This window comes from Anas platyrhynchos, chromosome 1 (genome assembly GCF_047663525.1).
Source record: "Anas platyrhynchos isolate ZD024472 breed Pekin duck chromosome 1, IASCAAS_PekinDuck_T2T, whole genome shotgun sequence".
Classification (NCBI taxonomy): Eukaryota; Metazoa; Chordata; class Aves; order Anseriformes; family Anatidae; genus Anas; species Anas platyrhynchos.
The window spans coordinates 203,919,830-203,947,781 of record NC_092587.1 but is presented as its reverse complement, the minus strand read 5'-3'; the positions used below and the strand labels follow the sequence as shown (position 1 = coordinate 203,947,781).

At 42.5% G+C, this 27,952-nt stretch overlaps 1 protein-coding gene across 1 annotated transcript in view; it reads right to left on the bottom strand.

The window, feature by feature from the left end:
* RSF1 (remodeling and spacing factor 1) overlaps positions 1-27,952 on the bottom strand; it is a 55,885-nt gene that overhangs the window by 20,889 nt on the left and 7,044 nt on the right. Inside the window, exons 2-9 of the mRNA XM_027466716.3 lie at positions 16,777-16,868; positions 13,653-13,745; positions 13,155-13,360; positions 10,981-11,138; positions 5,909-7,641; positions 3,537-3,734; positions 2,523-2,627; positions 803-882 (exon numbers count right to left, since the gene is read on the bottom strand). Of these exons, the coding sequence (XP_027322517.3) occupies positions 803-882; positions 2,523-2,627; positions 3,537-3,734; positions 5,909-7,641; positions 10,981-11,138; positions 13,155-13,360; positions 13,653-13,745; positions 16,777-16,868 (2,665 nt within the window). The remainder of the gene's footprint in view (positions 1-802; positions 883-2,522; positions 2,628-3,536; positions 3,735-5,908; positions 7,642-10,980; positions 11,139-13,154; positions 13,361-13,652; positions 13,746-16,776; positions 16,869-27,952) is intronic.

Below are 27,952 nucleotides of genomic sequence, written 5' to 3'. Positions count from 1 at the left end.
GTTGCCAGCAGAATATTTACCAAAGTAGGTCCAAAAATATTGTTCACCAGCAAGGAGGCTTCCCACCACAAAGCAGAGCAGCAGACACAGTTCCTCTGTGTCCCATACTCCTGCACAGATGGAGTAAGCTGAGCTCACTCGTAAAAATAGCTAATTGCTTCATTCCCAAAGCTACAAATTCGCTAGAATTGGCAAGCCGAGGGTAATTTTACCACAGTGGGATCTAAATCCACTCTGAGCAGAAGCGAGGAACAGTTGGTACCTGATCTGTCACTCTCCTTGGTGGTGCTGCAGTGATAACAAACGGATCTGAAGGAAGCTGAAGGCAGCCAGGGATTGTGCTCCACTCCTGAGCACCAAATCACTACACCCCGTGTGGTATTACTGCGGGTGCTAGAAACACGAGCCTGCTCCACTGCTGTCTTTACAGGGGTCTCACCTTCAGGTGAATTGTGCCTCTTAATGTATAGTTCATGCAAAGTTGTGTTTAATAATGCATGCAGATGGTATTGAACGTTGCAGAGCACTCAGTGTATGCCCTAACGCAGTCTGTTATGCAGATTGTGTCTCACGTCCCTCATTTTCAGGTCTGAGACATGCAGATAGCTATGGCGAGCCACAATTGTCCTCAGACACCTTGGCTAATTACTGGACTTCTCCCGTCTTGCAAGCTGTCCTGGCACTGCACCACCAAAACCTCTGTCACCAGTGGGAAGGCAAAACTGGTGTCACCAGTTTCCAGTTTCTTTTAGCCCTTCCTCCCCAGTCCCGGGTTCGTTAATGCATGTTGAAAGAGTGGTACCTGCGCTCTGCACGCTCCTTCTTTTTCAAGACAACATCCAGATCTTGCAATTGTTCTTCTAGCTTCTCACAGAGTAATTTCTAAGGGAATGAAACACAGCATTAGTTTCTCTCGTAACATTTTGGTCTCCTGTTCAGACACTTCATTCATTATTTCTATATTTGTCAATCTGCTGTCTGGAGGAAGGGTGAATGCTTCTACACTGGAGGCTTTTTGATGAACAAAGCTTAAAGACTGTCTTCCTAAAGCATGTGTGTGCTTTGACATGAATGTCTTTAGAGAAGCATCCTCCCAGTAACTGGAATTTACTGTAGGAAGCAATGCACCTAAAGCAAGTACTAAAGATGTTTAACATAAACACACTTCTGTATTAGTATCACATTTTTCTTGGTATTTATAACGTAGCCTCAGAGAAACCTAAAGATTTCAGACATACGTAATATGCACACATGAAGCTGAGTGTGCAAAGAGTGATTCTTTTTGTCAATGAATCCCTAGACAGCACGCAGAAGTCTACGGAAAAAAAAAAAGTAGGGGCTACAGGAAAAAAAAGTCTACAGAGAAAAAAAAGATAGGGGCACATTTCAGCATCACTTTCTCACCAATTATTCCATATTGCATTTAATAAGCAAGGAGCCATATGTAAAAATGACTTTTTATAGACAAATTGTGCCTTGTTTCATGATCACGGACTTATTGAGCTATCTCCAAGGATGATATTTCACTCCTGCACAAATTTGGTATTTTTCATATTAAAAAATACCAAGCAGCAACAAAGCAAGGGGATGTTTTAACTGCAAGCTGCAATACGACATCATGTAAGGAAAACTTTCTTACTATTCAAGATCATGACTAGTCAAACAAAAACACTTCTCAGAAGAGAACTGACAAATCGATGCGTGATACAGCCATATCATGCCATGGCTGGCGTTGCTTTTTGCACAGCAACAGCCCTTCTGGCAAAGGATTTTTCCTCTGCAGATGGGCAGATTATGCTGAAAACGCACACAGGATGGTTCCCCATTAATTTGACAAGAACAGCATCACACATTCTTTGGCTTATCCTTCCAAGCATCATCACTGCAAATCTTGCTTTTTATTTTAGAAGCACTTTTATTTTAGAATCTGGGCTTTTTTTCTTTTTTTTTTTTTTTCTTTTTCATTTTTTTTTTTTTTTTCAGAAGAAACTTCTAACCTTCAAAAAAGTGGCCATTACTTGACAGGGACAACACTGCCTTTCTCAGCAGAAGCTAACTAGATTGTGAAACCCATCAGAATTAGCAGCTTCCTCTACCAGCTTCTGAGCAAATGTCTCTGGAGACCAGCACATCAAGAAGAGCTGCTTGCTGTGGTCACTTTATTTTATATAGATATTCCTTGCTGCTAACTGCTCCCCCTCCCAGATGCCACTGTGTTTCTTTTGGGAAAAAAATAATATATTATATTTTTAATATTACATTATTCCTGTTATTTAACAAAATATAGGAAGAAAAGTGTGGCTGAAGTACACACCAGCAACACGTAGTCATTCATCACTAAGAGAAGAAAGGAAGGGAAAGGGAAAACACCCCACAAAACTCAGTTTTACTAATGGCTAAGAGGAAGATCACTCCATCATGGTCCACTTTAAAGAAGAAAGAAGATGAAAGAAGAACTTGTTAAACTCCCAACAACCCTCCACCAGTGCAAAGCTGAAAGGGAAGAGGAAGAGGGTCCATACGTGCTGGCAAGGTGGGCAGAACCACTCTCCGTCGGGAATGATCATCAAAGGAGGGCGAAGGCAGGCTGTGTGGTATCCGCTGTCGCAGGAGTCACATAACAAAATCTGTTGAAACAAAACAAATCGTGAGTATCTTCTGGCATTCACAACATGTAACGAGCTCCAGAAGTGTTTTCCCTGCCAACACAGAAGCGCTTCATAAATGCTTTGGGCTGTGCCAAAACCCCCAAAAATCCTCTATCGCTTATTACTAGCTGTTTGCAGGGCCAAGGGTGGTTTTTATGGGCAAGTTTATGTATCACAGTTTTCCACTTTAACACCAGATTTTGTCTCCGTGTTGTGTTCTCAGGCACTCAGCACTTCTGGGCTACGCAGAGCGTGTGCCCGTAGGACTGTGGGATCTGGTAATGCTTTCCAGACCCCGGCCTAAGTGGAAAACTACATCTGGACAAGATGTGGTGCGAGCCGCTTTCCCTGTGCGCTCACGTCTATGCGAGGGAAACCTGGCCATGTGGAGCGAGCCCGAGCAATCTGAGGCAATTTCCTCAGTCAGGATGATTTTATGTCCAGGATGGTAGAGATAAAGCTAGAGATATAGCCTCGCAGGCTCTCAGGGATATACAGAACTAGGCAGCTATTAGGATTGCTGTTTAACCGGGTAAAGAAACCTCTGGAGATCCCATTTCATTAAAACTGACCTAACTATGTGAGTATCTATTGCAATGTTTACCTCTAACATCCTGATGTTCTAACTTTGTCTCAGCCGTACTAGGAATCTGTCACACACCTGAGAATGTGCTTATTTTGTACCTCATAAAAGACATTTCAAAGGTGGTAAACAAAAGCAGTAATGTCCTTCTCTCCTTGTTAAAGGTTAACTCATCTTTCATCATGGCTTTTTCACCTAAAATCTAGAGGGTGCTCCACATACAACCACCCCAAAGACCGATGTGCCTTCAGATACTCTTTTAATCTACCAAAAACACTCAAGAGAAGCTTTCCCCCAAAGCCTACCAGCTCCGGGTGGTTGGGAAGGCCACACTTCTTGCACGGCTCATCGTCATCAGCAGGTGCAGCTTCTTCTTCCTCCTCTTCTTCCTCTTCCTCCTCCTCCTCAGAGTTTTTTTCGCTCTCTGAGTCCTCACTGTCTTCATTACTTGAGTATTTCCACCTGCCCCGTGTCCGTGTACCCGTCCACCGAACTTTGCTTCTCTAGGAGCGACACCATTTCAAAGAGAAAACACAAAGGAAACTTACAGTTTCTTCCCAGATCCTAAAAAAATAGTAGGCTCAAAAGTGAAGTGATTCAACTCCATTACAAGAGTTTTAAATTCACAACAGAGCATTTCAATGAACAGATTACCCTTCAAAGAGCCTGAAAGTTCAACAGGATAGCAAAGGGAGAAAAATACTATCTACCTGCAGAAAGAGATTTGCAAACGAGGTTTAAAAATAGGAAGACAGACTGGTGACTCAGCCTCTTTTCTCCTACTTTGAAAAAGCAACCTGGTTTGTGCACAAATTAAAGTCCACATTTAAAGTTTTTTAGTTTTCCTCAATCCAAACAGAATATTTAGTAATTTTTTTATACAGTTCATATCTTTCATTTTGATTTAGGAAACATGTTTGCACTTTAATAAGTGTATCAATTTAACTGCTTTTGATGCATTCTTCTAAGACAGGCACAATTTTCTGAAATAAAAGCAGTGCACCATACAAGTACATATTTATATCACTTCATATTAGTTAAAACCACATTCTACGACCTGGATATTTTAATTTTAAAACAATGCAAGAAAAAAAGAAACTCTTCTTGCAATTAACTGCCTTGTTTCTCATAAACATCCTGCTCTCACAAATATTTTTTAGCCCCCAGACACTGAAAATTTAAAATATTTTTTCTAGGTTTTTCAGCTCAAACCATTTTTCAACTTTGACTAAACTACTCATTGATCTGAACCAGCTAAACTGAACTGTACAAAATATTCTAATTCTCCTGCAGGATGCACTCATTACACAGCACTACTTGTCACATTGCTAAAGTTTCATTTTGGGTTCTTAACATTCGTTTCCTGCTCTTCAGCGATTTTACTGTTCATTAAAGCTTAGTGACAAATCGTGCTTTAAATCCATCAGAGTATTAATTTAATTTTAGGCTTCCTCACATGTCACCACCATTCCAAATCTCTTTTTAAAGAGCCTTTTTAGAAAGAAAAGGAACATAAAATATCCAATTAAAGATTAGGGTATTTTGATAAAATGACAGCAGCATAACATTATCAAGCTTGTTCCTCTGTCATAACTTTCAAAAACTCTCTACCAAATTAAGCATTCCTAGATCTCTGTATCTTGGAAAAAAAAAAGATCAAATTACAGCAACAGTATTTCAAAATTTAAACTACTTGTAAAACTTAGAAGCACTACTATCCTTTTATTTCACTTTCATTATTTAATTTAGTTATTTTGGATATATGACAGAATTTTTTCAGCATAAATGTTACCGTTCACAGTCAAATGAGCTGTTCTTTTTAGGAAGGTTATTCAGAATTGCAGTATGTGAAAGAATTTTCTGAATATGTGACTGCGTTGGTAGAACTAAAAAAAATCAGTAAGGAAACGTGTAGCAGTGAAAAATTAATAGGATATCAAGTTGATATAAAAGAATATACTTAAAATTACAACCTCTTTATTCCCTCTTTCTCTTTTGCACTCCATATCCAGAAACATATGGAAAGTAAATGAATAAAAGGTGGTTACAGTTACATAGATTTAGAAGCAGTATCCATACACACATTTAACTCCTTGTATTATTTTTGCCTGACATGCTTTTAAGATTTATTGCCCCATAATGGCAAGTTTATCATGAAAAAAGACCTCCATCCACAGTACAAATTGCCTATCGCATGTATAAGAAGAGCTAATTACATCACGAAGCCACCACAACAATAACTTCAGCTTCACCTAGAAGTCCTAACATGTTATTCTTCACCATTTTTGCTTTCTTTTTTTTGCTTAAGATCATCCCCATACTGACCAAGTATCCATCTAGACAATCCACAGGAGCTGCATGTCCCCGTGCAGCCACTCAGTCAGACTGACTCGGGTCTGATCGTGTGGTTTGTTAGGAAAATTCACTTCCACTGGCTCGGTCCACTTTGCTTAGCTTAAATGGAAGATTTTATAAGCTGCTAAGTCAACAGATATTATTAATGCTCTCTCAGGGGGTGTTTTTATATTGGTTGAGTCCACTAACTGGATTGCAAAGCTAGTTCCTCGCAGAAGTTGACCAAAGGACTGTAATCCTTCATATTCTTATGTAAACCCATATCCTTTCTTACAGATAAGACCATGATAATTTCTATTCCCAAGCAGTAAAACCGTATTACCTTGTTAACTTTAGAATTGGACTCCTTCTCTTGTTTTTTTGCATCTTCTTTCCGTTCCTGCTTTTGCGCTGCCGCAGGTTTCTCCTCGTCCTCCTCAGGTCGTTTTTTCTCAGATTTCTGATCCCTAGTCTCCACAACTTTTGGGGTCGGCTTGGATATTCTCGGAGATCGCCGTAACGTGCGGCCGATGCTGACCTCTTCGGGTGGAGTTTCCGCCTTTCTCTTCCTACTTGAGATCCTAATCGTTAATTTAATTCCTTCCTTCTGTCTTTCAGACGTTATTTCCTTATTATCTGTTGCACAGCTTTCCTCTTCAGAAACTAGTTTATATTTAAATTTGCTTTTAGGTACAGGAGATTCCTTTTTACTCTCCGAGGAGTCCTCCAGATTAGAAGCGTGGGCATCACCTAATCCATCTGGCTCTGCCTTGGCAGCTTCAGGCTCTTCCTCTTGTTTTTCAGGGCTGGCTTTTTCTTCTACCTTGCTCTCCTCAGGGGGAGTAGGTTTAGCGTCGGAGCCTTCTGCTTCTGAACCAGACTTCTCTAAGGTAACAGGCGAAGTGGATGAAGGAGGCGTCTCAGCAGCTTTCAGAGAATCAGGCTTCTCCTCGGGCTCGCTTCTGCTTTTCAAAGCCTCCTCATCAGGCAGCGCAGGCTTGGGTATTTCTGCAGGAGCAGGTGCGTTTGTGGACTTTTCTAGCTTCTCTAAGCACTCTTTGGGCGGCGGTAGCCGGTCCTTTTTGATTATCACGGCTAGCTTCTCTTCAGTATTTTTGGCACAGTCTTCAGAGTTTGAAGATTCCTCCGCTACCGTTTCAGCAGCTGCATTGTCGAGGGACTCTTTTTCCACAGGACTAGATTCCTCCTTGAAAGGCACTTTCTGATGAGAAAGCTCAGAGACCACAGCCCCTACCTCTTTCACCACAGTCACTGCGTTTTTCTCAACTTCACACACTTTTATAATTCTGCTAACAGAGTTTAGGGAGTCCGAGATCTTTTCACCACTCTTATTACCATTTTTCTCTTTTAACGAGTTGCTGTCTTCCTTTGTAATAACAGAGTGCTCTGTCTTATTGTTTTGGATGACACTTGGGGTTATTTTTTCACTGCTCACCTCTCCGTTTACCAGTATTTTCCCATCAGGACACAAAGCAGTAATCGTAGGGACTCTCTTAAAAGTTTCTTCTTCTGGTTTCCCTTCTTCCTTCAAGACATCCTTCGTTGGAGTAACGCATTTACACAGGGAGCCCTTTATCGGACTGTCATAGTCATCCGTCAGCTTGATCTCTCGCTTTTTAAGTGGTATTTTTGCCTGCTGGTCATTTTTAAGTTTCTCGCTTTCTTCCACAGACTTCTCCACAATTTCCTGGGGAGTTTTGACATTAACACAAAACTCTAACCTCTCTGGCTCGTGAACTGCTATTTTGTCAGTACAACTTTTTACGTCTTTTAAGTCTTTTGGTTCTATTTTGTTTTCCTTCACTTCTACTTTAACGGGCTTGACGTTTTCTTTAAAGGAGTCACTTTCCTCTTTGACAGTTTGCTTTTCTTCATTGTATTCTGAAGGTTTCTCTAATTTTACTATTACTGGCAATTTTATAATTTCTTTTTCTTCCACCTTCTCAATTTTCATCGTGTTTTCATCTTCTTTGACCACAGGAAGAGGAAGACTTTCCAGTTCCTTGGGCTGTTCCTCCACCTCCTCTTTTTCTTCTTTGATTTTTAATTGATTTTCTGTTGGCAGAGAAAAACAACTATGAAACAAAACCAGGGGACCTACAGGATTACAAACAGCATCCATCAAAATGAAGGTATATCTAAAAAAAAAAAACAACAATCCAAGTCCCTCACAAATGAATCTTCTCTCCTGGAATGATTAGGAGGCTGGTTTGTCTAGTGCTGTCATTAAACAAGGAGGCTGCCAATTTTTAGAATCACGGTTCAGTTTAGTTATATACAAAGATAAACCTAAACTTGAGAAGCTATCAGCAGAATTCTACACTTATCCTTTTTTATATGGACATCTCAACTCCTTCTTCAGTAGTATCACAAGACCTTTAGAGAAAAGATACATAAATCTTCAGCAGAGAGCATGTGAAGCATCAACTTAGAGAAGTTTGAATTCCTGAATTTTGTCAAAAACCAGAACATGGGGTGAGCTTCCATGTTCTTCAAGTGCAATTCCACGTTCAATTCAGTTCCCTGCTTGTACAGATTTTGATTTCAAGAAAAATCTAACTATTGTATTTTAACATTTCAGAGAAAATGGAAAATATTGAACACTGGCTGATGGCCAAATTCACCTGGCTTCTCCATTCCTAGGCAATGAATGCATCTCCTATGTCCTGTCAAAATTTACATAACAGCTAATACTCTACATTCACTTCATTTTCATTTTGGAGACATGCACAGCGAGTAGTAGCATATACCAGAAAATCCTGCAGAGCTTGAAGAATGAGAACATGCCTGCTTTGCTCAGGCAATTTTGGATCATTAGGGCTTAAAGTACAGCTCCAGTACCCAGAAGAAACCATACGTTTATTGTGTTGCTCTGTATTTCAGCCTATTACTTCTCACTACTAAAGCCACTTAATATCTTGGGGTTTTTATTTTGCCATGCTTTTGGAGTCACCTAGGGATAGAACTAATTAGAAAAAGCAAACATGATAGCACTGCGTACACTGTAACATTATCTTCCACCACCTGGAAGATGTTATTGCAAACATGTCAGAACTCCAAACAAAAGGATGGTTTTTCTTTCTTCTACCTCACCCCTCTCCCTCCGCACTAGTGTAATTCTTCTCCAAGATGAGAGCTTCCCAAAGCAGTTAGAAATACACAAAGTATGTGACAGTTGAATTAGTTACATTGAAAGAAAACAAGCATTTTACAAAAGGAAAGAGTGGTGAGGAGGAATTCGTACATTTTATCATGTTTTCAAATGCAAAGCGTTGCATCCAAGTAAGTCTCAGCAGTTAGCAAAGGAGTGAGAGATGCATCTCAACACACCAGAAGCAGTAATAGTCTGAAGGCTCAAGACTGTTTTTTCTCCCCCTCCTAGAGGTGATCACCACTCTGAGCTCTTGTAACGTAAAAATAAAAGCTGCCTCTCTGAAGACATTTGTCTGCAACAGTGTGAGCAGCACATTTTCTGTCTTCTTCTGTCCTCTCTTCACTTCTCTCTGGATAAACTTCGTCCAACCATGTCTTCCCGTCACCTACTAATTTCTCCCAAACTTCTGACATCAAGAATCTCCAGAACACCCAAACCTCTCTATCCTGAAAAGCAATGGCTGTTTTAAGATCTATTTTTTTTTTTTTAACTCCCCAGGCTGCTCGTAAGGCATTTTGTATGCACAAAATGACTCAGCAGATGCACAAGTTGTCTTAATGATATTTGAGTCAAGCAGGCTAGTAAAAAAAAATAAAAAAAAATAAAGTTAAGCACTGGTTCAGTTCACTTTATTTTTGAATAAACTAATTTAATGCTATTTGGAAAGCTGCCAAAACAAATGGGTATGAGTCCTTCGGATAAGTTTTCAGAGTACCTGTGAAGGGCTTTAATATTTTCCTAGAATTTGAGTACAGACTAATAGGAAGAGTTACTAAAGCTCCTCAACTGAAACGATTAAAGCTCTGTGAACACTCTGACTGCACTTCCATCACAGCACATGTAAATAATTTCATTATTGATTGCATACATGGGTCTAGTGCTTAGGAGTGATTTTGCATGCATGTAAGTAGTGATCTAGGTGACACTGGAAGGCTGAGCTTGTGGTAGGACTTTGGGACTTATCCCAAAGTGGGGTCACTTATTAAAATGTTTGTAAAATCATATTTGAAGTAGAGATCTCAAATAATTTGACTTGACTGATTTTTAGTGAGACAAAGACAAGATCAGTACTTCGTAGAATTAATTCTGCAGTAACAGTAACTACGCAGATTGTGCTGTCACTTACATGCAAAGGTAGATACTGGAAACGTTTTAGAGACACAATTCTCCTGGAGTTTGTCCCAGTTTACTGCAATTTCTACCCTAGCTTTTAAATTATTTCCAAAACAAAACGAAATATTTATCTAAATGTTGCATTTATTTCTTCTGTTCTACAGTGTTTGCAAAGAATGGAAATGAGATAGCAAGTGTTCACCTTTGGTACTCAGAACAAAGCCAGGTCTTTGCCAATTCTGTACATCTAATTAAATTAAACAGATTTGAAGAAACATACTAATGCTGGAATCTTTAAATCTTGCTTCTGATTGAGCAAATCTCCTGCAGTTTAACAAAATGTTAACATCAAGCAGTAACTGGTGTAAAATTACTTGGGATAACGAGCTTTTAGCTTTTCATAACCTTTAAAAGATCAGATTTTTGTAACAAAATATTTTAGGCTAACTGATAGTTAGTAAGAACCAATGCACAAACCACTAAGTCAAGCAAGATATTAAATATGTGCAATGACATGATAATAAGGAAGGAAAAAAGGTTATTTGCTAGTAAAAACGATGTGGTGGAGGCAGCTAAAGACCACTTCATATAGAAATATTTTAGTATTTCAAATTGATTCAACTTAAACTCACGTCTTCTTGAAAAATTGTGTAGGCTGGGAAATAATTGAGGAAAAAGCCTATTTTTTTGATTCAAACTTAAAAGTAAAAATAAACAACGTACACAAAACTGTAGTGACTTCAATCATGGCATTGCACAAACAGATTTTTTTTTCTTTTTGAAATTTTAATGTATTTAGAACAGGAAAAGCTGGGCAACATTTTGATGCTCCACAAAAGCATACAATGACAAGTATTTACAACACTATACAAAATGTACAGCATAAGTAAAATTACTTGGAAAACAATTTATACACATCTCTCTTTTTATAAATAACTCTTGAGCTTAAATACGCACTAAAAAGTTCATTAATATTTACCAAGATATTCAATATTTGCTTGATTTACTATGAACAGAAACATGTATTTTTTAAAAAGGTCCTAATCTAAAACAGCAACTTTTCAGCAAGTTGAAAATCCTGACACTGCCACAGCACAGCATTTAAAATTTGAGAAAAGGCAGAAAACCTTGTGTAGCTGCTTCTTCGCCCTTTTTGGTGTCTTCATCTTCTATGCTTGGGCTTTCACGTGACGAATTCTCCTGCTGAGAGTTGTTGTTTTTCAACAGGGCAGGATCAATTTGCGCTTTCAAGAGCTCAAGGGTCTCTGCAAGCTCATTTCGGTTTCTAGATGACGGAAGAAAAAAACATATTGTCTGATAAGCCACTTACTCGCTCACCCCAAAGGGATTCATTAAAAATAAACAAACACCATCTGCTTAAACGAACGCTGCCCTGAAAACCTCCCATCCAAGCACTGTGAAATGCCTGTCCTACCAGCGACTGCGAATTTTGCATTCGGAAACTTTCCAATTTATCCATACCAAAATAAAACTATTTTTTTTTTTTTTGGAAGGACTTTATCTATCCCAACCCAAATCCTGTTGGCCTGGATCCAAGCCGCTATTATTTGTTATTCTTTCATTCATCCTTCTCTTACGATCCTCACTGGTTTTTCTTTGCAATTTCTTCTTTCTCTCAGCGGAGAGGAAGCTGTAAGCTTTCTGCCTGTGCAGCAGAAAGGCAACCACATCATTTGAGAAATTTTCAAAGCAGTTAAATAATTTATATAGCTTCTACAACAGCCCGTCCTAAATATATTTGGGAAACAATACAAAAAATGTCTACAAAATTCCAGCTACTGTGATTGGGAGACAGTATTTGTGTATCTGTGTGTGAATCTCAGTGTACTTTAACTCCTTACTTAAACTGGCCATCTAATGAGAAAAATCAAAGCCTTAATAGATAATGAATTTGAGTGATGATTAAACACATTGTTTTCATAACAGACTACAACAATAAGACTCATTTTCTTTTTCAAAATCAACATTCAACAACTAGTTAATTACAGTAATAAAAGGAAGACTGCAAGTGCAACAAGCCTGACACGCAGAACACCACAGGTTTAAAAGCATTTCGGGTTTCATCACGCATTTCTGTGTTTTTCTGCTCTAAGTGTGTCAGAGCTTTCCCAGCAGAAGCCTGATTTCCTCTGCTTTTCACATTGACCTCTGGAGTCTATAATGTGGGAAGAAGATAAACACTGCTCAGCTCTTGGCTGGCTTGTTTAGATACTTCACTGTGTTCACCCACAACAGCTGTCTGAATTTCATTGGTGGTGAGGCTTATCACTTTATGGCCCACTGACAATGATTTAAACCATTCTGTGTGGCTGCCCTGGCTACTAAGGTTACTAAAGTTATGGGTACATGAACAAGCTATGGATGTAAAAGTTAAAATTTACCAACAGAAAAATAAAAAGTTGAATTATGTGTATTATTTTTAAGGTCTATTTCTACTTCTCTATATACGTTTTAGAGTTGATTCTGTTTAGCCCTGTTTTTTTGTGTGTTTTTTTTTTGGAACTAATTAGATGAAAAAAGGTAAGTTTGCACAGAGATAAATTAAAAGTGGGTAACTGGTAGATACAAAAAAACACACACAAATAAAATTAATTATATTTTCATTACAAAGATCCCATATGTGCTTTGCATTGAGTAGGAAAGTGAAAGAAAAAAGTATGTAACACGAATCACAAAGGAAGATGACTAAAATGTTATCAGACCAATTTGCAGCAGCTGAGAGCCAGGGGCACTGAGTCATTTACATGTCAGCCTGCATCACATACCTCATCTTCAGTGATCTCTGAGCTGAATTCTACTCCAGGAAGGATTTAGTACCTATCTGGATTGCCAACAATGCTTTTAGCTTCATGAAGTTAAAACTGCAGCATGATTCTCATTAGAAGAAAATTGTAATTGTCTTAATAGGGCAGAAATTAAAGAAGCAACAGTGCCCCCTCCATCTCCTAAGGCCCTCAGCATGCCAGGAAGCAACATGGAGCTACTGTCCTCTAGGCAGCCTTCTCTTGGCTCCTCTTCCATACATCCTCTATGGCTTGATTGAGAATAAAACTCATTAGCTATTACCAACAGATCAGTGAGCCATTTCTGTACATATTTTTGCACTAAATCGTACATGATTTAGTAAATCATACATGATTTAGTACATGAAGGCAGAAAATCTGGCTGTTATGAGCCTACTCCGTGAGAAATAGAGAGTTACTGAAATACATTTCCAAACCCAGTCAACAACAACAAAATACGGGGGGGGGAAAAAAAGGGGGGAGAAAAAAAGGAATACCTAACAATGCACTTCCATGTGGATCCATCCTGGTCATCCTGTTCTTCTATGTACATCCTGACATTATGCTCTTGATCTAGCTGATACCAATACATCAGTCCATCCTTGTCTCGACCAATGGGCTGAAGACGCATGGCATCAGCATCCTCCTCGTTAATTATATTTTTAAACTTTAGATTGTCATCAAACTGACATTCACAGAGATACTGGAAACATGAGAAAGTAGAAAGACTGTTAAAACATCAAAACACGAAGAGAAATAACGTATGAAAGTCTGAGCGTGAGAGGTACGCAAGCAAAGCATTACTGTTTGGGCCTGTCCCACCACAACAAGCAGCGTGCCTGGGACAAGATCAGCTCCACATTTAATTATCCAGGGAAGATTCCATCAAGCTAAAGTTGCAAGGTGCTTCAGTGAGTTGAGAAAGCCCAATCTCCAGGATATTCAAGCAAGTGAGGAAAAAAAACCAACATTCAGAAACTTAGTTGAATATGTACCTTCAGAATGCCCAGCTTGCATTCCACGCTCATTTCTAGGTATCCTTTTTTTTCCATCTCCCAAGCCCAAGTGCTGTTGAATTCTTGGCATATCTGTCACAAAGAAAACATTAAGATTGGGAGGGTTAGTGGATAAAAGTAAACTTAAAGCTTTAATATTACTAATACCTTACTGCAGTAAAAATTACACATGATCTCTTCAGGACTGCGTCAAAATGTCAAAAAACCTGGCACAAAAATCAAACTAGAACTGGGACAGCTCAGCAGGCACTGGCAAATCTCCATGGAGGAATGTATCGTTATGGCCCTGACCACTACCAACTCCTCTAAATCTCTTAAATTAGGCAGCACAACCCTGAACTGGGAAGTTATTCTCATCTTTGCTGTGCAAAATCTTCCGTTTTGCTCTGACTTGTCTATTTAGAATATAAATTGTCTTGAGTGGACATGGTTTCTTCCTACTTCTTTACAGTACTTACCACACAAGCTGCCAGGCACTCTTGGGACCTACGTGTCCTACAACAGCACAGCAGATAACAAATGAAGCTGATATTCACTCCACGTTGTGGAATTATTGGGTGTATCTTGAGCCTCAAGCCATTTCATTAATATTTTAAAGTATTTTAAGTGAAGCCAACCTCAACTTACTAAAAAGCAAATAAATTCAGTGCCACCAACGTGGACAAAGCCCAGAACGTAGAAAAAGCAGCAGGAGAGGACAAGAAGACTGGATCAGGGGGGTGCTCCAATAATAACAGTGCAGAAGGAATTCCCTCTCCTCCCTGAAGAAGTCAGAGGTGTTTAAGACAACTCTCGTGGAAAGAGAGGAGTCACGAGCAAAAATCCAGCAGCAGCTGCTATCAGTGGAAGATACAGCAGGGGGATCTCCAGCTGGAGATCACATCTGAAAGCAGCTTCCTCTGGAAACAGCAGCAAAAATAACCCTAATTTTCACCCACTACACGTGCTGTGAAGCTCAACGTGGGATGCAACCAAGCAAGGTGGAGGTCTGCCTCCTGTCCCCGATGCTGACACTGATTGTTAAGTGACCGAAGTGTAAGCTGCTGCCCAGGAAATTTGGGGCATCAGCTTGCAATTAGCTTGGCTCAGCCACACCATAAAGCATCCTCTGAGTCTGCGACCTCCAGAGAATGGTGACGACGGCACTCTGACGATGGTAATTCTGCTGAGGAGCAGTTTTCCCTGCTCTGAGGCTGAGGGACATCACGCTGCTACCTCTGTGGCACGGAGCTGACAGTCACAAAATGAGCTCCCTCTGCCTTCTCTCTCATTTTCTAAGCTGTAACGTGAAGAATGCCAGGAAACTGTGCTAAGGGCACGTGCCAGTCACTGTTCACTGCTTGCTCATTAAGTATGAAAGCAATAATGAGAAGTTTGGTGTGCTTCAGAAGCGAATGACTGTGAAAGCAACAACTCAAGAGACGTAAGGGCCGATGAGGCATCTGCTCCAGCTGAACCGACTGCTTTTTGACAATTAAAAATCATGCTTTTTCCTGAAAATGCAAAATACGTTTGACAATAGTCAAGTTGAGCGTTTGGTCAGGAGGCAGCATAGTCTGAATTCAGCCACCGACACGTTTCTCAAAAGCTGGACAGTTCCTCTTAGTTGCTAAGATGTGTAGGACAAGCCATTTCTTTTCCTGAGTCGTACACGACCGCGTACTGTCGTTGTGCAGGAGAAATTTGGATTCCTAGAGCCCTACAGCCATTTTCTCCCCAAAAAGAGTAGTGTGTGTGCTGGGGAGCCAGCTCGGGTGGTTTGTATCATCCAAACTTTGCTTTAGCAAAAGGAAAAAAAGTTCTAAAAAGGAAAAAAGGGTCTAAAAAGGAAAAACAGGCCTAAAAAGAAAAAACAGGTCAACGCTGCCTTTTAGAGCAAGTCAAAGAAGTCAAACAACGCTGCAGACTTCTCTATGAAGAATGCTCTCAGTGATTCTACACTTTTTCCCTTTTTCCTGGTTTTTGTGGCATTTCTCGGTGTTGTTGGTTGTTTGTCTAAAAAAATTACACCTTTTGGAAACGGGGACAATGTTAGCATACCTTTCTAATTAGTTATATTCATATTCCTTTGTGCTCAAGACTTCTTTGAACCGCTGGCTAGAACAAATATCAAGTTAGCTGTGGAGACTGCTAAATGAAATTAAAGTTATTACTAATTATTGGCCTTAACGGGGGGACTGGGAAGGTTTCCTTATCGCTCTCCCATCCTTGCTGAGGGAAGATTTTCCGTAATATTCCCTCATAAACTTGTTTTTCTCCCTCTTTCTGCTTGCCACACAACTGCTTCGGTGGGATTTGCACACTCTCCAGTCAGAGGGAGGTTTTTTTCTCAGCTCACTGCCATGGCCTGTGGGTATATTGATGGATTTCATACAATTTGGTAACCATGGACCACACGACTGTTGCATGAATTATGTTGTTATTGCAAAACATCAGCATAAACGCTTTGCAGCTGGTGAAGAGGTGAGGTTTAACCTCGGGCCCTTTGGCAGGCTGGTTCCTGACACGCTCCCAGTCCTATATACCTCATCATCCTAGGGCTACACAAGCCAGGGGGCAAATTCCTGCCTCTCTAAAGCTGGCAGAGAGCACTTAGGGGGGGCAAACCGTAACTGGAGGTGCTAAATGCCATTATTTGGTTTGCTGCTGTTACCATAACGCTGTAGTTGTGAGTACGACGCAGGCCTGGCTGTGCAGGCAACACCAAGCCTACATTTTTTGTGAATTAAAAGGCCCGTGGAGCAAGGTCTCTAGAGGGGAAACGCCAATCTGTTTGAGTATTTGTATATTTTTATTTTATGAAGCAGCACAAATGCTTTAAATTAAGAACTATTTGCACGTAAGGTGCCAACAGAGGCACTGCCACCTCCCTGCTCAGATTAGCCTGCTCGCAGGCTGCCGAATCTCTTTCACACCCAGCAGATAATGTTTATTTTCAGAGCTTTTTGGACAAGCCCAGGCAGACTGAAAGTTAAGCTGGGATCTTACGCAACTAAAGGCTACGCACGCACGTTGATGTTGGCCACAAGGCAGCCCAAGGCTCGCTGACACAACAGCTCACCGTAATCATATCACAACACAGAACATGAGATGCATATTGTACCTTGATCAAATATTTCTCCCATCTGTCTGCCGTGACAGACTTCCCGATCTTTCTCATCAGTTTCAAGTGAAGCTCCACCAATTCTTTTGGAACTGCAGGATTGAGAGAGAAAAAAAAAAAAAAAGATGTTATAAAGGCCGGTGCAAATAAAACTTTAATGTTAAAGAGTGAAAAACTGTGATAAATGGAGAAATTTTAATAAAACGCAGTAACTTGAAGTCTGAGTAAGAGCAGCCCAGCCACTAAGAAAAAAAAACAGAGCAGGATTGAATTAATTACATGGGTCTTTGGCTTAATTTACATTTATGATGACCGTTGCCCTTCCTGTGGCCTCCCTTGAACTCGAGGAAGCACACCTCGACGATAAATACTTAAAAACTCGGCAGCACTAAAATAGAAACCGCAGAGGAAGTACGCCAGTCACACCCCTGCAGAAAAAAAAACACTTCATTACTGCAAGCAGCACACCTACAGCTGCCTCCACCACTCCAAAAGGTGCCTCCTGCACCGTGCCTGGATTATCACCGAAGCCAAATTATTTTGGGCTGGCTGCACGGCGTGGGAGATGTTCTAGAAACGGGGTCCTCGTGGATACAAAGAGTCTCGTGGCATCGATGGTTTCCAACTTGGCACGCTCAGAGCTCACGGCACACACCTCGGGTGCGACCTCAGCATCTCCTCTCAGCTGGGATTTATAAATCAGGCTGGCACCACCAAGTGGCAAATGTGCAGAACATCAGCTTTAGAAGCAAGAGAGCAAGAGTACTGTCGCTTTTTAGAACTAATTAAACAGCAATTATTAATGCAACTACACATGACTAATGAGTTGAGCTGTCTCATTCACATTTTATTGAAAAATATTAAAGAACTTTTTTAGTATTTTTGCTTGCAGGCTGTTTGCAAACAACTTTATTTTTCGAAAGCATTTTCATTCCTCTACACACACACAAAGTTAAAAGGAAAACCTCTTACAATCATATTTATTATTATGTTTTTTCTGCTGGTCTGGTAACATTACTTGCCACGTGATAAAACAGCTGGGATACAAAATGCATTTGTTCTGGATGAGGCATTATTAGGTAGGATTTCTTTTACTGATCTATAAAGCGTTTGAGCCTCTTCGTGAATGTTTTCAATATTTAACTTGCTTTCACCCTACCGGTGCTCATCCTTCGATCCGCTGCCTCTATTTCCAGGTGGAGACAAATTGGTAAAACGCTGGGCTGATGAAGACGCTTGCATTGTTTCAGAAGACGACCACAGCTCCTGGTTTGCAGCCAGCGAGTTAATGCACAGCCACAGGCCCTCCTCAAACCCAGAAAGCACCAGCCTGGTAGCCAAAAAGAGACCTTTAAATGCGGGTAATTCTCGAGTGACTCTGAACCAGCCCTTGCTTTTTCTCTTTTATCCACGTTGTTTCCATTAATGTCACGAGCTGAGGAAACCTCACACGTCCCCTCCTCGAAAATGGATGCGTTTCACAACTGCAACCCACCAACAAGACACGGGAGCAAAGGTCTCAGCCCTGCGAGGTGCCGAGCGCTTGGCACCGCCGAAATTCAGCCCAGAGCACTTTCCACGCACGAGCAGTTCTGTCAAAGTCAGCTCCCACAATTTAACCTCAGCTTGCGTTCGTGTAACGTGGAGCTGAGCCAGAGCATTCAAAACCTCGCTGGATCAAAGCTTTTGTTCTGCATTTTCCTTTTTTAAATCTTTGTTATAGGTACATACTGATTGGAAGCCCGGTTTGAAGACGCCCGGACGATTCGTTCCAAAAGCACCACACTCCCAGGCACCAAAATATTCTTTGCTGGAGCGCTGCTCTTTGAAGGAACAGAGAATGTTAAAAATCCAAACACTGGGAAGCGATTTTGCACACCCACCCTCGGTCAGCACTTACGGGGACGTGTTGGCAGCCACTGAAACCCCGCTTGTTTTCTGAGGCTTGAGCATTTCAGGGATCTTGGTGACGCGTTGACACGGTTATTTTCACACAGAAACTTCACAAACGTTACGTTCCTGATCCTTTTCCACTTATTTATTACCTTTCCAAAGCGTTCTTCACGTGGCCAGGTATCTCAGCTAGCTTTTTGCCAGCTCCCTGGTGAGCCCTACGAGGAATTGCGTTACGCAGGAGCCCAGGAATGGGGTGGGAGCTCAGGAGAAGAAAATCAAGGTCCATTTTGCAGGCAGAAACCGTAAATACCATAGGGATCCCACGCTGCAGCACAGCCCTGGCTCGCAGGCAGACAGCAGCTCAGCGAGGAGGTGGAAGGAAGGCTGAAGAGCAGTGGAAAATCCGTCCCTTGCTGGAGCACCTCGCTGGCAAGGGGAAGAAGGGCACCAGAAAACGAGATGAAGATTTTGGTCAGCTCAGAAATGCCGTGAACCCGCTGATCTTTAAAATAATGAACGTTCCCAGGCTTTGATGATGCTTGCCAGAGAAACCAAAGCTATCTAGGGTAGCTCCCCAGAAGCACCAGGCCCACTTTCACAGAATAAACTTCGATGGCGGAGAAGACTTTGGGCCAATAAAAAAGGGAAACGGTGCTATTTTAAAACCAAACCAGCTTATTTTTAGGCAACTAGTAAAAACCAAGCCATGGCCATCTGCTAGATAGTCAGAAACGCAGACTTTTGATGGCAAGGAGCCGTGAGTCAGGACGAATGAGTCACTGCACATGGAGTTATAGGGCTTTGGGTGCATTTTAGGGGATTTTGTTAAGTCCTGAGTTTTCCTGGAGGGCAAGCCCTTGTCTGGGCACTGGGCAGTGATATCCTTTGGATGCTTTTCTGTCTACTCCAGCATTTCAAGGGATGTCCCGTACATCAGTCCCACGTTCCTAGCAAATTCGGAAAAGGCAAAAAAATGGAAATGGAGTAGAAGAAGTAGAACCACGTGGAAATCCTGTCCCGTGGTTAGAAAAGCCTTCATTTCCAGCACCTGCAGAGCAAGGGATCAAAGCCCTGGTTGTGGCTACCCGTTAACACCTTCCCAAATAACTGTAAATTTGGTTGACCTCAGCTTCTTTTCCCTGCCAGAACGAACACGCTCCCAGCTCAACACGCTCCCAAACAACTGCAGAAGAAAGAAAGGAGGAAAATGGAAAAAAAAAAAAAAAAAGCCCTGGGTGTGGAGGGATGCTGGGACTCGTTATCAGGAAAATGATTACAAATAAATTGTCAGAGATGTAGGGCACGGAGAGGAAGATGAGGAGGAAGGGAGCAGCGTGCTGAGGCCCTTGCACTGCAGGGAGGCACATTTTGGGATGCAAAGAGTGCCGGCAGCTTGCACGCTCTGCGAACACAAACAGGTCCTCCCAGTTATACCAGTAAAACCTTTTTTTTCCGTTCTAACTTGCTTTGGCAAGCGGAAGGAAAAAAAAGATAATACAGGGCAAGCGTTTCCACCCACTGCTGGCTCTGTTTGTCTTTCTCCCTTGACCATAGTGACCTCTGCTTGGTGGATTCAGCACCAAAGCAAGCCACGCTAAGCAGGTGGGTGGTGGAGATGAAGGGGATCTGTAGGGACATCCCGCCTCCCCTTCTCATCCACTCACCGTATGTGACCCTACAAACCTGGCTAGCGGCACCCTGGGTGTTTCTCACCTCAGCCCTGCGAAGAAAAATGGGAGATCCTTACAGCTGGGATGTGTTCGTACTGAGATCATGGACCAGAGAGGGAAAGGATGGTGTTGGTACGAACATGGCACGCTAAAGAACTGGAAGGACACAGCCTCTGCTGTGAACCAGGCAAGAAATTACAGCAGACCCCTGAAAAACAACCACGATTAGGAGATTCAAGCAGAATCTCCTAATATTTGGCTCCATTCACATTCAAGCTTGGCAGAAAAATACGTATTTGACGCCTATATTGTTTCCTAACATGAAAAGCAGGAGTTTCTGTTCCAAAGGACAACCTAAATATCTTCCAGCTGATTCACTTGATGAGTGCAACCAGCCTACCTCCAAGCTGCCTGCCTGTAAAAACGACACGGAGGAGAGGGGGGGAATCACAGCCGCTCTGCCTCCTGAGCAGAGGCAAAAGAGCAATCAACGACACTGTAATTAAACCGAAAACGCCACCAGAACGAGCGAGTCACCGAGCAGCTTTTTTATATCCTGTTCCTAGAAAGATTTTGGCAGGCACGAAAACCAAACAAACGGCGCTCCTGTTGAAACGACGCTGTCAGCCCAGTGTAGGGCCCGGAGATCTGGATGCTCGGCAGCTCCATCGTTTCCATCTAAATATCAAGCAGCTCCACCTCTTACCTGTAGGCTTGCTTCCCTTCCATGTGTTTTTTTTTCCTCCCTACCTTACTGCCTGCAAATCCATCCTGTGATTTTATGCCTGTGCTCCTAATGCCCGCACTGCCACTCGTCGCCTCCTCTCCATCCACCAAAAAATCCTCATTTGCTTCATTGGCAGCGTAACTCTGGAAGCTGGAGGTGCAGAAGAGGACTGGGTGTTCACCAAGCAGCTGGAACCATCAGAGACCGGACCAAGCCAAACAAAACCCCTGCAAGAAACTTCAGCTTTTTCAGCCACCCTTCAGCAGCTAGAGGCTGGTTTAGTTTTTCACCTGAACAAGTCCCCTCTGTTTCTTTCTCTGGCTACCAAGTTCCTGGCAATATTTTTTTTAAATTTAATACATTAAGCAACAGCACGAAAGAAAAAAACTAAGAAAATCAAGACAGGCACGTAAAAATATAAGATTTAGAAAGAAAAGCGTATTGCACTAGGCTAGGAAAATGAAATGGAGGTAGAAAAAAAAAAGGAGAAATGACTTTGAAAACAATGCAGGAAAAAAATAGCACACGGTCTATTTTAGAAACTGGAAATAGCCCAGGGAAAAGGAAAAAAAAAAAAGAAAAAAAAGACAGCAAATAAAAGCCCCGTTTACTGCCTCAAAAATGTACTGAATAAGAAGTGGGCCCAAATCCACGAGCTCCAGATACATGAAGAGAGAACGGGAAAAATCAGAGCAGAGCAGCAACGTGCAAACAAGCAGCGGGCACTCAAACACAGGGAGGGAAAGCCACGTGAAATTGTCACAGATTGCTGTTGCTCCGTGGTAAATCACTTCCAGTGACCACATCGCGCACTCCAACTCTTCCAAATCAAGCCCACTTGACTTGCTGATTAATTATCAGCAAGTCAGAGGCAAGCACTTGACTCTCTGAAGCTGCTGTAAGCGTGAAGAGCCAGCAGCCTGCACTCTGGCTGGGAAAAATCAGCAACTAAGATCCTCGAGGATGGCTCTGGGAGTCTCTTCCCTGTGGAGTCTCCGAGGTGTGAGTGGTTTCTACCCAAGACTTTTAGACTGCGAGTAGGAAAGTTTCCTCATTTTCCTCTTCAGCACTCAATACCTCTCAAATCCAGAGTATCTGTGATAAAGGTGAAAGGCAAACGGGTGCGGTGTGTGGTGATCCACACAGATCCAGCCAAAGACACCCATTTTTGTGTGTCTTACGGAGTTAGGAAGCAGCAGAGAACTTCACAGTGGGTTGGTGAGCTGGGATTCTTGAGCTGTACAACAGGAGATGCTGAAGAGGCAGGCAGCTGGAAACGGGATCTGGTTCTGGAGAGGTGAGCAGCAAAATGGAGATCTCAGGTGGGATGAGGCATCTGCTAAGTAGTTCCATAAGCAGGCAATAAATGGTGAAGTTGAATTCAGTGCCTTCTTTCAAGTTAAAAATTACCGCTCACTCCTCGGAGGGTGTCCCAGCCACAAAGCAAACAGCAAGAAAAACACAAGATCCAGAGGCCAAAGAAAGAACAAGAAAAGGAAACGTGACTCTTGTTTGAGTGAAAAAGGAGCCTGAGTTTTAGATCCTACTCCAAGCTCCCAGAATTTCTTAGGTATCTGCCATTAAAACTTCAGAAAGGGGAGCAGCACAGCTGCAGGATTCATCCAAGCAAAGGCAGATATTTACACCTGAGCGAGTTGCGGATAATCCAGCGAGAGCCCCTGGCCAGAAACACACCTCTGGAGTCAGCTCATCCTAAAGCACACATCTGAAAGAGGTTGGAGTCAATAAATGCAGTCAGATTAATTCTGCTGTGGAGTTTCTGGCAAGTTTTTCAGGGAAAAACAAGGTATGTAAGGTCTTGGGGATGGCTGCAGGGGTGTTAGCAGCTCCTGGGGGTTGTATCTCATCCTTAAACAGCCCCCTAAACTCTCACGCTCCCCTTCAGACATAGAATTACCATCGCAAATCCAGCCTCAGTTCACAAGGTTTGTCTGTGCACAGACATTTCTGGCAGACAAAATCAATTCTTTGAGCATGGCAGCGTTTAACTTGGAGAGAAAGAACACGCACCCTCTTGTACTGAAACCAAATCAGGAGCCTCAGTGCAGCGAAACAAGTGAGGATCCAGATTAAACACAACACCGAACCGCACACTGCAGGAGTTAGGGCTTCAGCTTCATGTTAGAGTCCTCTTTATTCACGTAACAAGTAAAACGAGCTTCTTTAACAGTGCTGTTAGAGGATAAGCTGAATGCAAGTCATTTTTTAGTCCATTATAGGAAAACAAGGACAAATTTAAATGCTTTTTAATTCCTCACTCTGTTTTGTTACTTGAAACGTCGCTCTGGTGGCGGTTTTGGTGAATTCCTCGGGTACTGAGCTGAGTTTTCTTCAGCGTTGACAGAAGAAGGATGTTGATGATCCTACGAAACCACTTTCTCACTTGAATAAAGAGGCAATGTTAAGAAATTCAGAGCATGATAAATAAAATCACTTCTCTACAACAAGTTTCATCATCCAGGTTAGGTCATCATTCCTCAGCCCTTAGTAGAAAAAATATACAAAGTTTTGTGGGTTTTTAATCTTTTTTTTTGAGTTTTGTTTTCATGTATCAGATGAAATCTACCAGGAAGATATTTCTGCCCTTTTTGGGGTTCAGAGAGCACGTTTTTTCCTCTAGTCACTGTGTGGAGACTTCACCTGAGTCCCATTTATACCTTCAGGCTTCATTTCCCTGCATGGAACTTGCCATCACGCCTAACAGTTCGCTAGAAAACTTGCACCGTGTTTCCTTTAACACTAACTTCACGCAGCGATGCTAACAGGTGAATTGTTCCTTGGCAGTTTCCCTAGAACTGTCAAATATTGCAGATACCACTTCTAGAAAGCCCGGTCTTGCAAACTTGGGTCTTGTAAGACAAGAAATGTTGTTTACTGGACCCTAACGAAATACAAGAATATAACCATGCCGTAAAGATGTGCATTCGACGTTTTGCAAAAGATTTTGATGAATTTGTGTAGAAAACTTGAGTACTACTCAGTAATTTGGTACTTTACAAATCAGGAGCATTGTGTGAGCCCAAGATTTAAGGATCAGCATGAGCAAACTTTGAAGACGAAGCCAACCCAAGTCATTCTGCAGCACACTTCCCTCTCCAAGGTCATGTCAGCTCACCACCGTACCTTAACCGCAGCTCAAGTGAAGATTTAGAATATTTTAAAGAACTACCTGAGATTCAGAAAGAGACACGCCGCATTTTGGAGACTGATGAAGATGCCTCTGACTGTCGTGCAGCTGGCTGAAGGGATTCTGCAGAGGAACTCACGAGCATGAAGTTTACAAGGCTGATCCAATGCACGCAGGATGGGAGGCTGCTCAAAAACAGTTCCCCAGTGCTATTTTTAAGAAAGCCAAGGAGAAAGCAAAAACAGAAATTTGAGGAGTAAAACCGCCCGAGACAATTGTCTGACGAAGTGTTAGTAGTAAATAAAAACCAGGTGTGGTTTCTGTCCAATTTCCTTAACCTTAAGTCTCAAATGAAGACATGATGCAGTCATGAGATGAGCAAAGTGTCCTTAAATGAGCTGATAATTGAATGGCAGACAGTGCAGGGATTCACAGAGGCTTCGTTCCTTGAAATGTGGAGCTCCAAAGTAAAAAACCCTCCAAGCAAAGTCATGTTTTGACCTGCTAACACTAAAATCTCTACCCCCGTTCATGCAATCCTTTTAACTGCAAGGAACAGTTGTAACTCTGGGGCTTCTGCAACTTCACGCAGGCAGCAGGGACTGCCAGCTGTGGGGTCGGCACTACCTGCCACCCCAAAGAAATTAGGGTCTGTGCAGAAAATGTGTTTATGGCAAGCACTTGGGAAGGAAGATGATGAAACACATCAGAGCCACGGCGCTGATAATCCAGGACTTGGCTTTGATGGTGAGCACCCTCTGCTGCATCAGAACGTGGGCACAGAAACCCCACAGCACGCGCCTGCAATTGCCCACCCCCACGTTAGCTTAAATCCTCTTTGTCGTCACAGCCCGGCTTAACTTCGAAGCCAGAAACTTCATGTTCTTGGTTTTATTTTTAAGTATTTTTACCGCAACTCAGCATTTACCCTCTGCATCGTCGAGCTCTGGCCTCAGCAAGAACCTGCAGCAATCAGCTGTAATTATGCAACACGTGAAAGGCGTTTAAATCTTAAATTACTTTAACAGACCATTTTGCCGCTTCTACAACCCGAAAGTAACGCAGACCTCCAGAAGCTTTGCCTTGTACACACTTAAAAAAAAATCTCAGAGGTTAACAGCATTAATTTTTTCAAACTTCATTTTTTTTTTTTTTTTTTGGTAGAAACTTTCCTACTGTTCTGCTCACCCTCCTGACCTGTCCCCGTTTCCCTGCCAGGTGAAGCAGCCACCGCCGAGCGCTAAAATCAAGCTGAAGGCAAGCAAGAACAGACCAGCTGGGATATAGACACACATATCCCAAATAAAATATCCCCAAATTTACTGTACGATTCACAGGCTATTCCTCCTGCTGTCTGGTACTGTCTGGGCTGTCACCAGTGCCTCGAATCTTTTCTCAGAACTGGTTTTAAATATTCTGTGATGTATTCATCATAAGCATTTTCCCTTCTCATGCAAACTTACAACTCGTTCGCTTGCAGCTTCGCTGTCTGCTCACACCACTGTTTTATCATCCACTGCGCTGTTTCCCCTCGGTCTGGACCAGCCATTTTACAGTTGGATCTGTTTTCTTAAGGACTCATCTCCTTCCTGTTTCCTTAGCAAGAAAGATTAACTGCCCACGGCATACAAAAAATAAAAATCAAAGGGATTCCACTTCACTCGTACCACGATGACGAGAATTCACTTTCTCTTCTGAGCTGCTTCCCGGCGGTTAATCGGTTTAAGGTTTACTTTCCCTCGGAAGTTATCACCACTCAGGCTGACTCCGGAGAGGTTGAGCGATGCATTCTTCCAGCTCTCTGCCTCGGAGGATGCAAATCAGTGGATCTGAGAAGGCAAATCCCTTCCTCAGCACATCCAAACCCACCATCTGCAGTGCAAACACAGACCTCTGGCAGCAGCAGCTTGCGTTGGGCTGCGAGCTCCTCGCCTCACCTGGTTCCTCCTGCCACGAAGGATCCCGTCACAGACAGGGCTGGCCGTGATGGCTTTGAGTTTTGTTCTTTTAGCAAAGGTGCCGAGGAACACAAGTCAACTGTTTCAGTCCAGGACCTCCTTAAAAGACTTTCTGCATGCACGCCGAAGCGTTCTGCCAAGCACCAGCCGTGTAGCCGTGCTTAGGAAGAAGCCAGAAAAAGGAGCAGAGCATTTGTACTTTGGAGGATAACTGAACTCTCTGAAGGATGAAACTACAATTTCCTAGCGTTTATCAAAACCAGATGCAAGAGCTACTTGTGTTTGATTCCCTGCATCTCTGCTAGGCTCTTTAAAATGTGCCAGTCCCTGTTTTCCACTCTTGTCCTCCCAGCTCCGGTTTGTATATTTTTACCAGCTGTATTCCCCAAATTTCTCTTCCAGAGAGCCCAGGGAGTGCATGAGCCCAGCAACGAGCACGCTTTGGTGTTATTTGGGTGTTCCAGGACATCATTTCCTAACACGTCACTTTTATCATATTTCACCTGCGTTGCCAGAAAGCAGGAGGACATCACAAATTAGCCCAATGATGACTTATGCAAACGAGTTCCTTAAGTTCTCAGCGGTGTCCTTATGTTAATTATTGTAGCTAATGATTTTTTCCCCCTTGGCTTAGGGCTGCTTCTTCTGCTCTCCCATCTTTTAAGGGAAATCTCTTCTAAGGGTTAGGCTTTAATGCCTCCACCTTGCCACTTCAGGATAATTTCAATTCTCTCCCTTCTGAGCACCGCTGCTCCTTGTCGATGGAGGTGAAGCTTCGTGGTGGAAACCCGAAAGCTGCAATCTGATGAGCGCCGTTTTCTTGGAAAGAACCAAAAAAGAGGCTGGGGCTGGCGAAGCACAACTCAATCTTCCTTCTCCAACCATCAATCTAACCTGTGAGCCCAAGGATAAGCACAAATTTTCTCCAGGGTGCTACCTGATCACAGCAGAAAAGAAACCTGACAAGCTCCTTCAGAAGCACGCCTCGCCTCAAGGAATTGGTTGTTTTTCCCCCAAACCATTCAAAGGATCACCAGGGCCACGATTTCTCCTGGAGTTCTGAGAAATCCTCCTTTATTTCACTCCTGGAGTAGGGAAATAGCTGCATCGGGCTGATGGCAAAGTGTGTGAGAGGCTGACAAGTGCTAGAGGCTACTAAAATACTCGTTAAGGCCCAATTGGTTGACAGGCTTTGCAGAACAACCGAAGCAAGGGAGAGTTCATTGATTTGGGACGAGGCAGGAGGAGGAATGAAGCAGGGTGGAAAGAACATCTTGGCGTTACAAACACAGACCTCGCTGCATGCTACAGCTGGGGGAAAAAAAAAAAACACACAATGCTATTATTGCAAGGCTTGGAGGAAAGAAAAAATGCACACCTTTGTACGAGCTTGGGTATTTATTTCTCGCTGCGATTTGTGGAAATGCAGGCTTCCAAAATCCACAAGGCACCGGTGAGCGCACAGCCACGATATTCTTCAGCAGGATGTTTGTCCTGTCCTCCGTCCCTCCTCTGCAGCTCCTTCGGTAGCTCCTGTCCCCTCCTTCGCACCACACAAAGGAATTTCTGCCATCCCTGCCCTCTGCCACCAGCAGGATCTCGTTACCAAGTCTCTCATGCCAAAGCCCGCCAGGTATGCGGGCGTTATTTCTGCCTGAGGGATGCCATCCGTCAGCTACTGCAGAGCACAGAAACCCCCCCAAATGGTTGTTCTGTTTTAATTTTTTAAGTTTTCCAGCAGTTCCCATGGGCTTCTCAGTTTAGCACAGGCCACGCA